Here is a 16,051-nt window from a genome sequence, read left to right as displayed (position 1 = left end):
GCGCGCGCACTCGCATGTTAACAAATATTTGACCATATTTGACTTGGGTGCCAAGAAAATCCTAACAATAAAAGCCATTTGATGAAACAAAACTCGAAAAGTTCGGTAAAGTTGGAAAGATGTTCACAGGCGGATTCTTCCCTCCCTATCCATTCAGTCACTTCCTGTGAAGACTCGGTTGCTATTTCCCTTTCAGTGATTTTTATACTTGGCTATACGCATTATTTCTAATTGCCACCACATGTCAGTCAATGGTTTCACTTCCTACAAGACTCACTGAAGACAGACGTGTCTGGATTCTTATCTTAGTCCCCGGGCTGGGAGTTTCAGCACCTATATGACGGGTCTTGACATTTAATCCACTATACAACTTTTTTTAAATACAAGATTTAACTATACAAGATTTTTTCATTAGTCCTGTTCACCCGCAGAGCGTAACATGAGGACATTTTCAGGAGCATTAATTGTTTTAATCCTCTCAGTCGTCTCAGGTAAGCTTTAGTTCAGATCACTCAACAGTAATTTAGCGTTTGCCCCTATCTTTCTCTTTGAAATTGTAGTATGTCTATGTTGTAAATGCTTACATAGGCTACGACAGAATAACCACAAACTGGTATGCCTGTCATGAAAGGAGTGCACATAGACCATTCGAATTTTACAGGCATATCTCAGATTCAACACCATGAGGAAATTGACAGTGTTTTTGAACGCATGGTTATATTCCACCAGACAATCAATATTGGTGCTGTGTGACTACAGGGATTCAGAAAATATGACTATCAATATAAGTTTACTTTCTTAATCTGACACTTAATATTGGGCTGTAAAAATTATGTTCACAGGACCAGCAACTGTCCTTATAATATGCCTTTAATCAACCAAGTTTGAGGTTTTTGAGGTCCTTTATGAATTAACTATAAGAATCAAGCAAGCAATCCTCATGTAGTGTGAACAGGTTGTTAAAATAACAAGAGGACGAGTCAAGTCAAAGCATGCCTGTGGAGACAGGTGAATGGTTCTTAATGAAATCTTACTTGATCGGTGGGCTTTTTGTCCTCTTTATGTGCATTAATGTGGATATTTATTTTTGGTTTAGTTTACACTCATATAGGCCATCTCTGATAACAACATGCTATAACTTGATAACACCTTATCTTCTTTGTGATGCCCATTTCACAGATTATTTAAACCCTTAATCACAAGTAAGGGAATTTTCTAAGCATGTACGGATGCATATACATTTAAATTATTTATTTACCACTGTTTAATTTCACTCGCACCCTGTACTTGTTAGAATTTTCTTTGGCATCAGTGGAAAAGTCTGTGTATAAAAAGGGAATCACGGCACATATCTGTCCTTAACTTTGCTTTACACCACCGTTCAGAAGTTTTAGAACACCCCCATTTTTCTAGTTTGAACTGATATTTCAGAGGTTTAACTTTTGTGGATTACTTACAAACCCTTTGTCTGTAAAAAAGGCAGCACTGGAACAAACTGTTACGACACTTTCTGATGCATTGTTAAGGCAATACTGTAGCACAGGAGGTATTATAGTACATATATCTGTCAGAATTTTCAGGAAAGGGAAGTCAGGAAGGAAGAGATAACGGCTGGTCAGGTATTCATCTTACAGCAAGATAATGAGTAAAAAGATTAGAACAAAAGAATCTATGATACCAGCAGAGATTCCAGTCTAAACCCCATGGGCACTTCTGAAACACTTGTGATCGGTAGTGTATTTTTAAGCCATATTTAAGTAAATTTTTGAAAATATTGTTTTGAAGGTCTCAGTAATAAACATCTAGTTTCTTCATTAATGCACTTGGAGAGAAATACAAACAAAATGAGAGTCTGCATTCTTTGACTAGGAGTGTCTATGTGTTTGCGTTTCAACAACAGGTTATAGTGTCAGAGTTAAAACTGAGTCATGCCAATAAAATCTGCACATAGTCAGCAGAATGGGAAGAATGATTTATTAATGTATGATATTTCATCATTTGAAAATCAAAATATCAAGCATTCCACTTAAAATTTCTCATTTTTATTTACAAAAGACTTAATGTCTTTCAGCCTGAAGTGATGCAGCACTGAGGGTTCACTCAACTCATCAAATTAGAAACATGATCAGCATACAGTATTGGCAGATGTCACTATTAGCGTGTACAGCATTATAGTATTAGAGTTAAAACTCTCCAGAGATCCATGTTTTTCCATTGTACTTCAAAGAAAATATACACATTGGAAATTTGCTGTGTGTCTCAAACACGCTAAGACATGGTTGATTATGAAAATAAACATCACCGGAAGCAGTCTGGGCAAATCAAGTCAACCAGCTGTTCTCCCTGTATCACACACAAAACCCTTTGTTCTTAGATCTTCAAATCAGACAAGAAAATTTCTGCTTTCTGGATGAAAAGGCATGCAATAAAATGTCATGTCTACAGAACACAGACAACATAATAGATTGTAAACATATATAAAGCAACCAGTCCAGGAGGATGTCAGATAGCTGTAAAGCGATTATGTCAAATTTAAAAGTGGCTCTTCAAGCTGAGAGTGTAACTGTACCTGTAAATTCAACATTTGTCAGTTTGACAAAAATGAAACTTCATCAAACTTAATCTCTTGAGTTTCTTGAACATGATTTCTGAAGTTTAGTGAATTTAACTCAGCTGTTTTTATATTTTCACAGCTTATGAGCCCACTATTGATCTAATCACTCAAGTTTAATTCGGTTAACTCACATTTTTAAAGCAGCTGGGAGATTTATGAGTCAGCTATCAGTGCTGAGAAATGTCAATTAAAAACAACTGAACTTATCCAGAGTTCCCTTTTCTACTGCAGGTGATGATGAGGTGGCTATCGAAGGCATCTTAGGAGACAGCGTCCTTCTGCCATGCACCTGCAAAGATAGAAATTTGATGGTGGAGTTTAACTGGCAAATGGATGAACCACACCCCACTCATGTGTTATCACACCAAGATAACACCACCGACTTCAATGACCGATACAAGAGCAGAGCCAAAATATTTGTAGCTGATAACAGCAGTAACTGCTCTCTTCTCCTGACCAACATCATTGCAAATGACCAGGGAAAATACAGATGTACTTTTCAAAGAAAAAAATTGCACACTCGATTTTTTATAAAGCTCAACATTTCTGGTGAGTCATTCATTTATTCATTCTGCATACCTAAACAATCTGATCACTCATTCGCCCATTAATTGACAGCAGAATTTTTTGAAATTTTAACTGAAATCTTCTCTGAACCTCTGAACTCAACTGAACCTCAGAGCGTGTGGCGTGCACCAGGAACACCAGCGCTGCCGGCTGCGAACAGAATGGTGACTATTTGTTTTTATTTGTTTTGGAGAGGATGGGACTTGCATATTGTCCATTACTATTATTGCCACATTAAAATCATTATGATATTAGCTGTAAATGCAGAAATGGTAATAATACAACATATCAAAACACCTTAAAAGGCATTGTTTAGGATATTTAAAATGCAGTCTGTCACATCAAATCATTAAGTGAATCAAGTAGTTTTGTTATTTACTATGTTGCAAATGTTTGTAATTTTCCGCAGGTTGTTTTAATGAGCTCACCGGGACCCAACCAGAATATTTAGTCATTCCCATTCTGTTGGTGCTTGGACTTGTGCTAGTTTTGTGGCTTCGCTGGAAATTCCCATGGTACGTTTTTTATCATAATTCAGAGATCTTTCTTGAAATCGACCCTAACATGTCAAGCCAAAACAAATACTGTTAAGCTGCACAATACTTACAGCTGCAGTTGTTACATCTGGTTTTGTTTTTCTTTGTTGATATTTATCTGTATTTCTGGACCACTGTGTAATCTATTTTTCCTTATGTTCTGTCTTTGATGAAGGAATACTGAGGAATCGAGATGTGGAAAGTTTTTATGCTAGACACACAGGATGGACTCCAATGTGAAAACACTTCTGCTAAACAGTGGCCAGTCAATGTTTCATCAGAGACTGTTTACAGGCAGTTTACATCCTGTGTTGATGCCACCCATGGATAGTTGTGTGTCTGACAAGGACATTAGTGCTGTAATGTTGGGGTGGGCCGATATTTTCTCTCCCCCCAGTTCGGCAACTGTCAAAAGACCGTGCCTTCTGTGAAGAATGTGCATTTAACTACTATTGGTTTCACCCCAGTTATGAACAAAACACACAAACATATAAACATCATTAACCAACAAAAATAAATCGCAAAATGTGTGCGCTCTCATAGATTCTGTAACCATATCACAATCACTCTGTAAACCCTAAAAGAATAACCCCCATTTTCTGTTTTTTTAAGTTTTAAATGTCTTTCATCATGACAGAGATACTGTATAAAACTGAGCCATTTATGTTGGATAGGCATATATACTTAAAGTGCCATTGTTTAGGAGATGTAACAAATGTTTTTTTTCTTTTGTTTTTGTTTTTTTTTTTTACCATTTTCAACTGTGTTATTCATGATACTTAATGTATAGGTTCTTTGCCCGATTTGTATCACTTGTGTATATAAGCAGGTCAAGGTCGTTTTAGCCAAGGTTTGGAGGGACCTCCCCGGGCATATTTGTGATATTCAAGAGGGATGACACCAAAAAGTAACTTCTGAGAGGAATCTCTACTGGGACTGCCAAACAGCCAGAGACTATTTTATATTTTCCAGTCTGAAAAGACGTTGTTGAACTGTGAGCACTGGGAAACAAACCGGAGAGAAATCTGAAGCAAGCTGGAAGAGAGGGAATTGCAATAATATGTGAAAGTGTGAATAATATGTAAATGTGACAGTGTGAATATGTAAACTTTTAACCTTTAACCTTCATATTTAGTCTTTTTGTACCATTGCTTGTTGTTTTGTGTGGTTAATTCCTTATGCCATTTGGTCATCATTATTGTTTGGGTGTTTTTGTCTGTAACTTGTTTTGGCATGTACAAAGCAAAGCAAAGCAAAGAAGGCACTATGAGATCTTGATATCATTCTTGGGCACTGGATACAAAGGTTATTTGATAGCTTTCCAACATGCTGAGACACATTATTTTAGAACTGGCAGAAATGTGCCAATGTTCAGCAGTGGGTGCACAGTGTGTGTGTGTGTGTGTGTGTGTGTGTGTGTGTGTGTGTGTGTGTGTGTGTGTGTGTGTGAGAGAGAGAGCGAGATGACAGGAGCGGTTAATAATACATCAAAGTAATTTGTTTACTTTGGTCCTCCACATTATCTACCTGAAATCAGCTCAAGCCTTTTTCCGTACATTTCCATGGTTTGTCGACATTTGCAAGATAAGTTCCTGAGCTATTAGGCAAAATAATGGAGCTTGATCAGAAAAAAAGTGTGATTTCATTTCCCTTTAAGACATTTCAGTTCCCTTTTTTAGGTACATGGTTCACTACTGTGTGAATAAAATTCACTTAAGCTTATATTTTTTTTAAATCAGTATAAAAGTCATGAAGATAGTAAATAAACTGTTGAAAAAGATGACCCTGGTTGGAGCTAGGCACCCAGGGCCCAAACATTGGGATGGTCCTTGAAAAGCCAAAATCTGAAGATTGTTTTTATCTGTAATTTTGAAATCGTATATTATTCGTATTTCAGTTAAACTGCTGGCTGAATACATAATTTGACAGACTGTTTCTTGTATCTACAATAATATAAGAGACTCTGAAGTGACTCTGTCATCAGAAAAACATTGTGGTCAAAAATAGCTGAGTTTCCAAATGCTGTAGTTGTACAAATCCTGATGATGAGGACTTGAGGCAATATTGCATCATTTAAAGAACGTAATATTAGACTACCAAAAAGGAAAAGAAAGACAACAATCAAAGGCAAACAGCTGTTGACAAAATTCTTGTGAACACAGTTTGCCAGCAGTGTGTCAGATTGGTTTAAATATTTGTATGCAATATGGCTAGAGAGCTAATATGATAATAGTTTGCTGATCAATGAAGCAAAACTGTTTTCAGTTAGAGAAACAGTCACAGACAGTGAGTCATCTGCAGGTCGTTGTACAATATTACACAATTATATGATGCTTTGAATTTATAATATTTTTCAACTAATAACTTTTTTAGTTTACTGTTGTGTGGTTCAATTTTACAGTTGCATTTACAAATATTACTGATGCAAATAGCAGCATCAGAAGAGTTTAAGAACTTCAACTGAGCTATTATTTAATACAACTCTTGTATTAAACTCAGCTAAGTATTAAACTGAGCTAAGGTGTGAATCCTCAAGCTGAGATCTGTAAACTGCTGTAAAATAATTTGTCTAAACACAAGGCTCATGTCCATACAGAAAAGCAGTCACAAACCATATCTGGATCTCGAAACTGCAAATGGTCACACACGCACGTCACACCCACACGCACACGCCGCCCACACACCCGCATGTAGGTGTCATGGGGTGTTCTTTATATACTGTCACTGTTCTCAAGGCTTTATGCAATAAAGCGGAAGTCAGATGGTTTTCTATCTTTGTCTCAGCCCCCCCTCCCCAAAAAAACATTCATACTAATGGAAAACAGTGGGAACTTGGTGTGAAAGTCATTTTTAGAAATAGCGTTTTTCCCCCACACGGCTCTAAGATGCGTCATCACTGCGTCTGACGTGGTGGCACACCAGGAAGTGATACGAGCGGCTAAGTGGCTAGGTCAATGCTAGCAAGCACAAATCAATCAAAATATAAAATACTGTTCCGTGTTTTCTCACAGGCTGGAACATGTTTGACATATTGTCCACGGTAAGGCAGTTTTGGATTCGTGCTTTAAATACCAGTCAGTTGGTTAAAGAGGGACGAAGTGGGTTAGCTTGATGTTGTATTATATGTTGACATAGACGAGAGATACATAAATGTTAATGTAGGTAATTATAGAAAAGGTAGTCAGTAGTTACCTTTCATTGTACCAGATAGTCGGACAGCAAATTCAAGTTGAAGGGACAATTCACCCTTAAACATTTCCAATGTTGTACAGCAGGCAAAAGCTGCTACATTCAGGAGCACTGACAGCAGTTAGGTTTTACTGGGGTATGGGCAGGACTGAAAGCAGCTGTAAACCTTTATGACTTATCGCAGCTATGTCAGTATCTTAAACGGTAAGGCAACAAACCCTAAGCCTAACCCAATTTAATAGAATAATCGATGATTAAATCGTAAATTAAAAAACAAACAAAAAAATATTATTATATGTAGTTATTATATAACTATAACAGTTAATCAGTTATCAAAATTATTTTAATTAATTTTTTTGCCAATAAACTAAAACTTGAAATATAACTTATTAATTTATTATTAAAATACTGTTGTTATAAGTTGATGCACTAACTGATAAATCAACTTATTTCAGCACTGGTGACGTGCACAGCCACACAAGGAATCTACAATGGGCCAACGAAGAAGAATGGCAGCTGTGACTAATCCTGCAGAGTCTGTCAGAGTCTCCAGCAAGAAGCACAACATCTGCATGGTGTCTGACTTCTTCTATCCAAATATGGGAGGAGTAGAAAGTCACATTTACCAGCTTTCCCAGTGTTTGATAGAAAAGGGACACAAGGTGGTAATCGCCACCCATGCCTATGGCAGGAGGAAGGGTGTCAGGTACCTGACCAACGGACTGAAGGTGTACTACCTCCCCCTGCAGGTCATGTACAACCAGTCCACAGCCACCACCTGCTTCCACAGTCTCCCACTGCTCCGCTGTGTGTTTGTCAGGGAACGCATCACTGTGGTGCATGCACACAGCTCATTCTCCGCCATGGCCCATGATGCACTGTTCCACGCCAAGACCATGGGCCTTAACACAGTATGTGACTCATTATAAGCCAGATCAAACATTTTTGAAATTTTTGTATTTACTCACATTTCTGTGCTACACATTGTATAAACCTAATGAGTATCATCATTTACAGGTGTTCACGGACCACTCACTCTTTGGCTTTGCTGACGTTAGCTCTGTGCTGACCAACAAGCTCCTGACTGTGTCACTGTGTGATACCAACCACATTGTGTGTGTGTCGTACACCAGTAAGGAGAACACAGTGCTCCGTGCAGCGCTCAACCCAGAGATAGTGTCTGTTATTCCCAATGCTGTTGACCCAACAGATTTCACCCCTGACCCCTCCCAGCGCCAAGACAACAAGATCACTATTGTTGTCATCAGCCGTCTCGTCTACCGAAAAGGTACAGAGATTCAGACATTGTATATGCTGTGTTTCAGTATTTCTGCTGGTCAGTTCAGGCTGTAATCAAGGCAACAGAGTAATTTGGTGAATAGGACAATACCCGTTTTTGGAGGATCAAAGTTCAGCACCCAGTTTGGCATGAGTCAGTCACACTTCATTTAGAAGGCTTGTCACAAAAAAATTCTCCATGTATTGCATTGCAAGTGGTGCATTACATTCATTGTGAAACCAAATGTTCACTTTCTCTTTTCCTGTTAAGGAATTGATCTTCTTGGTGGAATAATCCCAGAGCTCTGCCTCAAACATCCAGATCTGCATTTCCTAATTGGTGGAGAGGGACCGAAGAGAATTGTTTTGGAGGAAGTGAGAGAGAAATACCAACTACATGACAGGTACTGCTCAGATTTTCTCTAAATATTTGACAGGAAACTATTTTTGAAAAATTACACTACTTTACCGGCACCATTTTGTTGAATTTCCGGTATTAACATTGCATCAGACACATTTTATGTTGTATAAGTTGACAGCAGTGATGTGTATGGAAATACACATAACATACATTACATACACATACATTACCTGTGTTGTGAAAGTCCAGGAATTAACCTATGACAGTAGTTTGGCATACATTAGTGGATTATTGGATTTAACTTCTTTCAATCGGAACTCTGTAGGGTGCGTCTGCTGGGGGCTTTGGAGCATAAAGATGTTCGTGGAGTTTTGGTGCAGGGCCACATCTTCCTCAACACATCGCTGACTGAAGCATTCTGCATGGCCATTGTAGAAGGAGCTAGCTGTGGACTGCAGGTCTGGTGTCATTCATGCAATAGTTTAAGGACAGGAGATAATGGGTGGGACAGACGGTGGGAAGCATTTCAGTCTTCGTATTGATTGTGAAAGCTGTGTTTTCATTTGCTTACTGAAACTAATTATAACACGGGGTAGACATAAAGGCACTCTTTCTTTCTCTGTTCAGTTTCACTCCCTCAAAATTTGGTTTCATTTGATGTTGCAATAGTTTGTGGTCTTTTCTAACCATTCAGCTTAAATCACAAAGCAAAATAAATATTTACAGAATTCTACAATTTACCAAATGTTTAAAGAATGTTTAAACAATTACACAACCCTTTCCACTAAATGGATATAAACAGGAACAAAACAAACATTTTGCTATCCCATCAGCTTCTCCAATACAGCTCTACTGAAGCCCATTTAACTGAATAGAATTGGTATGACATACAATATCTGGAGATACTGAAATTTTCTTGTGACAGATTTCCTATGGTTGTGTGCTTGTGGAAGAAGCACACAGCAACACAAGAAATAATGAATTAATTCCTTGGGCCATCCTGTTTTATACTTTAGGAAGAGCACAATAAAATCTTTAAAGTGATAACAGAACAAATGCCTCTATTGTACTGTTACACTGACGGTGACTTATACCAACATATTTGTGTGCGTTTGTTTGTGTACCATGTGTGCATCAAGTCTTTGTTTTGTTTCTAAGGTGGTCAGCACTCGTGTCGGGGGCATTCCTGAGGTGTTGCCTGAGGATTTGATTACCTTGTGTGAGCCCACTGTGCGGTCGTTGTGTGCTGGTCTGGAAACGGTCATCGCCCAGCATCGGTCAGGCTCAGTCCCCTCTCCTACCTCCATCCATGCACGTGTGCGGAACCTCTACACTTGGAGAAACGTAGCTGAGAGGACTGAAAAAGTAGGTTCACCAACATGAAAGTCTGCCGTTTCTCTCACTTGTATCGTGTTAGATGATTCTATTTACACTAGATCATGTGAATGTACTGGAGACCTCCAGGTTTCAGTAGCCATTCCCTTACAGACTAAAGCTGGCTTCAGCTGAAGCTTTAGTTTGGATGTGGGTAAATGCCAAAGTGTCTTGGATCACTAATGTGGTTGGATAACCTTGTTTGCCCGAGTGACCATTTTTCTTGTGTGCAGATACACTGATGGTTATCACAGCTGAGGCTACGCACTGAATGGCCTGTGGTAGATCATCAACTATCATCATTCTGATTTTCCTTTTAGGTATATGACAGAGTGGCTGGAGAGGAGGTGCTTCCTCTGGATAGACGCTTACGGCGGCTGAGGGCTCACTGCGGCCCCGTCGCTGGCTCCATCTTTGCATTCGTGGCAGTTTTGGACTTCCTCTTCCTGCTGCTCTTGCAGTGGTTGGTGCCAGATCGAGTCATGGACGTCGCTGTGGACGCCACCGGCCCTCACAGATTGTGGAGGCAGGAAACAAGCAGAATAAACAAAGCTCATTCTAAAAGTGCCAGGAAGCAAGCAGCAGAACTTCATCGTAGTGATCAGTCATCTTCGTCTTCGCCTCACTTCTAGCTGCTTATATGATGACATATGTCGCCTTTATGGTGCAGACTAACTTTTGAAATCTGGTCACTGAATTCTGAATGTGCTCATGGTAACTTAACCCCAAACATTGTTTACATTCACTTATCAAAGGGACCTTGTTGAAAGCATTTTATCTGAGATTTGGAAGGAGTGTTTTTATTTTTATATTAGCTGATTAAAATGGAAACCTGTGGTAGTCCCTGAAACTTTAATAAGCACTTTTTTGCTTTGGTATAGATACTATAGATGGCACTGAACAGAAGTAAAAGGGCTGGTTAATTGTACACTTACACTGTTGCATTGCACAAAACTGCAGTAACCTATTTTCTGTTTTGTTTTTGTGATGCTGTTTATCAGTGCAAAATGTTTTGTATAATTTCAATACCACAAATCTCTGTCATTTGTTTTATAACGTTATTTTTCTCTGCTAAGATGTTTCACACAATGGGGTCCAAACGTCAGAGACTATTTTCCCACTTTCCCATTCAAGTGAATGGGAAATTGAGAAACTGGTCTAAGACTTTTGGACCCCACTGTATGTCTATAAAACCCGGAAGTTTTTTAAGATGATTGTGAGACTTCCAGTCAGTAAGCTCTGTGAAATAAAGCAAATCTTTCTTCCGTTTTCCTGTCATTTCATTTAGATTGTCTGCAGCCATGTGGCAGTTTTATTTTCTAGAGACCATTACTGTACATGAGACAGTGCACGCAGAAAGACACTGCAGTACCACGCTGAATTAGTTTTACAAAAGTGATTGCTCTCGGGAATGGAGAGTGCCAGAATAAACAGAGTAGCTGTGAAACAGGACATGATGGAGACAGGATGGCACATCTATTCAAGGCTAACAATGGGGATTTGCATAACTTCGTGATTGGAGGTTGAACATTATATCATGCCTGCAAAAAAAAAAAAGACTGATATGAGATAATGTAAACAGCTGAAACTGAAAATATAGAGCTACAGAAATATGTCAAGCATCAAATGTGCAATGTCTAAACAGGATCAGCAGATGTGTGACTACTATGTAGAACTAACTTTTAGAGAGATGTAAGGAACTGTGGTTTGAATCTCATCCGAATGCATTTTGGAGGAAGCAGATGTGTTTTAGTCGCCAAACTTTTGATAGTAACATCTACTGTGCCTTTAGCTGAAAATGTGCTGTCACAACAGAAGATAACGGCACATCCACACTTAACAGATTTGACCTGACAAAATACTGTACAGTACACTGCTCTTGTATCTCACAAATATGTACAGTGTGAAACTTCCACGCCTGTCGTTCTCCTCCTGCTTGTAGCTGTATGCTTACATGTTGCTTTATTCAAGGTGTATCAGTGCAGGCCCATTCCCACAACCATTGTTATGCACTAGATCCGTGGACTGGGATAAGAATGGGTGGGAGGTGGTAATGTGGGGGAGGTGGCCAAGGACCCAGATAAGAGGGGGAGGAAGGCCGACTTTAGGATTCTGTATCCGACTGGGCAAGCTCAAGTCCTGGACAGTCTGCTGTTGTTTCATTTTCATCATGGCTGCTGTTCAGACAGAAGTTTCCCTGTGCTCACAACCTTGGCAGAGGCCCTTGTACATATATGGGGGGCTGGCATGCAATTCACTGATGGCTGGTAAGTGTTTTCTTTGTCTGTTTGGTCAATCCATCTCAGTTGTTTTGTGTTTTGAGAGAAATTAAGGGTCAAACAACTGCATTAGATTTCTTGTTTCTTGAACAAATGCTCAAACCTTCTGTTAACAGTGGTATTGTTTTGTACATCTTGGTATTAAGCATCAAATTTCAGTGTCATCATGGTCTTTTGTCTTTAGAAAGTTACAACTTTTGTAATGAGACACACAGATGGGTTGAGACCTGAAAACTTTGCATTTGAATATTGTTGAATGGCTCTGCAGTAGCCAACAAAACCCTGAGTGTGTATTGTTCAGTAAGTTTGGTGTTTAGAGTTGGGGCGACCCTGAAAAACAAGATAAACATGTATTCAAATGTGGTTATCTTAACATTACAGTGAACCGAGAGCAGTCAGGCTTATCTGTGAGTTTTCTGAACATGGAGACTTTCCTGATCTTGTCCTTTGTGCCTCAGATTCCTGGTCGGACAGAACTCCTCTCCATGAAGCCGCCTACCAGGGCAGACTGCTCCACCTGAGAAGCCTCATCGCTCAAGTAAACTTAACATTGGTCTTTCTTGATGTTTACATTGAGTACACAGCCCATACATGCCCTGATAGTTCTACCCTCTTATTTTCCCTGCAGGGCTTCCATGTGGACACACTCACCATGGACAGGGTCTCTCCCCTCCATGAGGCTTGTCTCGGTGGTCATTATGCTTGCGCCAAGTTGCTGTTGGACAATGGTGCAAATGTAAGAACACTGTCTATTTTCAACTGAAAGACTTGCTTGTGTTTAAGGTGTTTTATGATCCAAACCTGGTGTAATGAGTCAGCACATCTTAAATAGGAAAACTTGTGTTTTAGTTTGTTAACAGTCCATCATGAGTCAAAACTAACACAGTCTAATACAACAGTCCTGCAATAAATCTTACCCCCATATTGCAGTTTGTGGAACTGTTCTACTGTCTTTATATTAATGAGGGCAGACTAAATATTACAAACACCTCACATTATCCCCAGTAACTAGGTGTACCTAACAAAGTGGTGACTGAGTGCGTTTTCATCCAGCTGTATCTTCATAGCTCAGCTTCAGTTTTGACTCATGATGGACTGTCAACAAGTGCTTATACGTGTTGACATCATATGCTCCTGCATGTGTCTGTGTGTTATCCCTGATAAAGACCTACACCTCTTCTAGCAGTAGTATCCTAATGTCTCTTCACACATCCCTCCACAGGTGGAGGCAGTATCAACAGATGGCGCCACACCTCTCTTCAACTCATGCAGCAGCGGGAGTGCTGCTTGCGTGAGGCTGATCTTGCAGCATGGTGCCTCCGTCAGCGCCACCTACCAGCTGCCATCACCTGTCCACGAGGCCGCTAAGAAAGGTACGTGCGTACAGAAACGTACTGCCGTAAAGGTGTGATCTGTCACAGCACAGATCCCGATGGATTGTTGTTTCTTCATCAGATCACAGAGAGTGTCTGGAGCTGCTTCTGTCCTATGGAGCTCATATTGATATGGAGCTGCCAGTGATGGGGACGCCGCTGTATTCTGCCTGCATGGCCCGTGCCCCTGCCTGTGTGGAGCTGCTGCTACACTCAGGTAATCGAATCTGTGACCTCTGCAGTGTGACAAATAGGTTAGGAGCAGTCATGAATCACAATAAAATTTAACAGATAATTTAACAGATAAAGTGAAACCCCGAGTCCCACAAGCTTCTTCCAGTTCTGGTTGCATTGCATATTAGATACAACATCAAATCAGTACACTGAGGTTTTGAGAGGCAAGAGGTTATCTGCAAGCTGTGACTTCCCTATTAGGTAATAATATAATAACTGAAGAAAAACTATTATCCATGTTCCCCTGGTAGACCATTCACTCCCATACTTTGTGCAAGCATACTGTGTAGTAGCATACGACAGTAGACCGACAATTTAGTGAGTTTTTTTTTTAATTATGCAGCCTATAACTTCATGAATCTTCTTATTAAAATAGGTTTGAGCCTCAATTATTATTCAACTAATCAATTTTTCAATCAACACAAAACTCATCTGCAGCTAATTTGATAATCACAATCATTTTTGTCATTTTTTAAGCAAAAATACCAAACATTTTCTGGCTTCAGCTTCTCAGATGTGAGGATTCAATGCTAGTTTTTTGTCTGACGTCATATCAAACTGAATGGCTTTGGATTTTAGACTGCTGGTCGGGCAAAGAAAGATACTTGGAAGATGATTTCCCACCATTTTTATAGACAGAGCTATTTTTCAGTTAATTGAGAAAACATTCATCAGATTAATTGGAAAATGACTGAAAATTGGAGCTCTAATATAATTGAATATAGTTTCTTTTTTCCCGCTGCTCCGTGACTAATTTTTAGCTGTACAAAATCTACACCCACCCACCCCCGCAGTTCCCATGGAAACAGGAAAGCACAGTTTCACAGTTCAGAAATGCACGTAATGTTTATGGCACTTGTAAACTGTCAGCAAGAACTGTCAAACATAGCTGAAAGTCATCTAATATTATTCATGGATCTACTCTAAGTTCCCATCTTTTCCATTAGTTACCAATTTTCACTCAGTATAGTTTTCTAATTTAATCACTGAGTGGTGGAGCCCATGACAGCACATTTTGGCGTCTGTTGTCTTAATCACATAATTTGGCTGTTCTGGTGCGATACGTTTTGTCAGGTGATAATTGATTTCGGGTTGTGTGCACATGTAGGAGCAGATGTTCGAATAGGCTGTGGGCAGGACAGTCCTTTACATGCTGCAGCTCGAAGTGGAGGAGCGAACATTGTGGACCTTCTGCTGGACTTCGGGGCTGATGAGTGTTGTAGGAACGCCGAGGGAAAAACCTCTCTGGATCTGTCAGCACCAGACAGCGCAGTGAGAACTGCACTGCAGAAAAGAAGTGCGTGGTAAAATATGAAGGCACTCACATTCATGTCACAGAAACAACCTGACACTGATTTAGTTATTTCTTGAAAGCTATAACAACCATGTCATGTCTCCTTTGCCCAGGTCCCTGCTCCCTGTCTCAGCTGTGTCGGTTCTGTATTCGCCGAAGCCTGGGTAGGAATCGTCTTCACAGAGCGTCCAGTCTTTTCCTACCACACAGAATCACAGACTTCCTCCTCTACCAATGAGACATCTCTACCTTGGTTGTATGGCTCTCTATGTGCCATATATGCTGCTTTGTCCTTGACATTTTGTCTTGAACTATTAGGCAAATGTGTTCACCTGTGAGAGGGTAAAGACATTCACATTCAGAGAATGGTGCAGTTTTTTCTGTCTCATGTATTTTACAATACAGCTGCTTTGAAAAATAAAAAATGCTATTTACTAGCTGATACATGGCATATTTTAGAAGTGTGGGAAGTTCAGAAATGTGTTGCAATGACTGTAATGTATCAGATTTTGTATTTTTATACTTTCAGTGAGTAGTAATTTCCATTTCATGTCCATACATTATTCCAAAATGTTTTTTTAAAGGGGAGCTCTGCTGATTTTACATATCAAAGTCTGGATTTTTCTCCATCCATTCCATGAGATGGATTTTTACTCTGGATAGGGGACATACCAGAGAGGTGAGCACAATGACAATGAGAAACTTAAATAGATTGCTAAAACTGATATTGGTTTGGTGTAGAGGATATTTGCCTTTACTGAGTTACAGTTTGTACGTTTCAATGAGAAATTACATAAAGAAATACAGTTTTAATGTTCTCTCATAGTTCCTTAGACATTTGACTCAGACAGTGTTAATGGGGAATTTAATTTTGGTGGCAGCAATCAACTTGGTAATGAATTTATTTACTTTCAACACAGGTTAAATATTTTCAGTCTTTTGCAGGACACAC

At 39.4% G+C, this 16,051-nt stretch overlaps 3 protein-coding genes and 1 long non-coding RNA gene across 5 annotated transcripts; 3 read left to right on the top strand and 1 right to left on the bottom strand.

The window, feature by feature from the left end:
• The first annotated feature begins 97 nt into the window (after positions 1-97).
• On the top strand, positions 98-4,987 carry si:dkey-192g7.3. The gene is made up of 5 exons (XM_041057389.1): positions 98-491; positions 2,846-3,163; positions 3,295-3,345; positions 3,591-3,696; positions 3,893-4,987. Exons 1-5 carry the CDS (start codon positions 440-442, stop codon positions 3,930-3,932), a joined length of 567 nt encoding a protein of 188 aa, XP_040913323.1. The 5' UTR covers positions 98-439; the 3' UTR covers positions 3,933-4,987.
• LOC121194478 lies at positions 1,959-7,043 on the bottom strand. Its single transcript, XR_005895383.1, has 2 exons — positions 6,910-7,043; positions 1,959-2,903 (listed from the first exon to the last, which is right to left on the bottom strand). It is a non-coding gene; the product is annotated as an uncharacterized LOC121194478 (long non-coding RNA).
• Positions 6,414-11,188, top strand: piga (phosphatidylinositol glycan anchor biosynthesis, class A). Of its 2 annotated transcripts, XM_041057385.1 has the most exons (8): positions 6,414-6,757; positions 7,362-7,481; positions 7,656-7,817; positions 7,924-8,194; positions 8,456-8,588; positions 8,871-9,003; positions 9,704-9,910; positions 10,240-11,188. In XM_041057385.1, exons 2-8 carry the CDS (start codon positions 7,398-7,400, stop codon positions 10,549-10,551), a joined length of 1,302 nt encoding a protein of 433 aa, XP_040913319.1. In that variant the 5' UTR covers positions 6,414-6,757; positions 7,362-7,397; the 3' UTR covers positions 10,552-11,188. The 2 variants fall into 2 exon arrangements, with proteins under 2 accessions (XP_040913319.1, XP_040913317.1); XM_041057383.1 differs by having other exon boundaries at positions 6,415-6,757; positions 7,362-7,817.
• A 901-nt stretch (positions 11,189-12,089) lies between these two features.
• On the top strand, positions 12,090-15,337 carry asb11 (ankyrin repeat and SOCS box containing 11). Its single transcript, XM_041057506.1, has 7 exons — positions 12,090-12,186; positions 12,657-12,736; positions 12,827-12,934; positions 13,421-13,571; positions 13,654-13,788; positions 14,914-15,102; positions 15,213-15,337. The coding sequence occupies exons 1-7, from the start codon at positions 12,090-12,092 to the stop codon at positions 15,335-15,337; spliced, it is 885 nt and encodes a 294-aa protein (XP_040913440.1).
• The last annotated feature ends 714 nt before the right edge of the window (positions 15,338-16,051 follow it).

The sequence above is a fragment of the Toxotes jaculatrix genome, chromosome 15, assembly GCF_017976425.1.
Source record: "Toxotes jaculatrix isolate fToxJac2 chromosome 15, fToxJac2.pri, whole genome shotgun sequence".
In the NCBI taxonomy this organism is placed as follows: Eukaryota; Metazoa; Chordata; class Actinopteri; family Toxotidae; genus Toxotes; species Toxotes jaculatrix.
The sequence above is the reverse complement of the archived record's forward strand: the minus strand, read 5'-3'. Positions and strand labels throughout refer to the sequence as shown.

Bases quoted from the DNA above. Each gene is read 5' to 3' on its own strand.
- asb11 (XM_041057506.1), top strand. From the start codon at position 12,090: ATGGCTGCTGTTCAGACAGAAGTTTCCCTGTGCTCACAACCTTGGCAG. The intron at 12,737-12,826 runs GTAAACTTAACA...TTTTCCCTGCAG, and splicing joins TGAGAAGCCTCATCGCTCAA to GGCTTCCATGTGGACACACT. The intron at 15,103-15,212 runs GTGCGTGGTAAA...TCCTTTGCCCAG, and splicing joins AACTGCACTGCAGAAAAGAA to GTCCCTGCTCCCTGTCTCAG.
- si:dkey-192g7.3 (XM_041057389.1), top strand. From the start codon at position 440: ATGAGGACATTTTCAGGAGCATTAATTGTTTTAATCCTCTCAGTCGTC. The intron at 3,164-3,294 runs GTGAGTCATTCA...ACTGAACCTCAG, and splicing joins TATAAAGCTCAACATTTCTG to AGCGTGTGGCGTGCACCAGG. The intron at 3,697-3,892 runs GTACGTTTTTTA...TCTTTGATGAAG, and splicing joins CTTCGCTGGAAATTCCCATG to GAATACTGAGGAATCGAGAT.
- piga (XM_041057383.1), top strand. From the start codon at position 7,398: ATGGGCCAACGAAGAAGAATGGCAGCTGTGACTAATCCTGCAGAGTCT. The intron at 7,818-7,923 runs GTATGTGACTCA...CATCATTTACAG, and splicing joins AGACCATGGGCCTTAACACA to GTGTTCACGGACCACTCACT. The intron at 9,911-10,239 runs GTAGGTTCACCA...TTTTCCTTTTAG, and splicing joins TAGCTGAGAGGACTGAAAAA to GTATATGACAGAGTGGCTGG.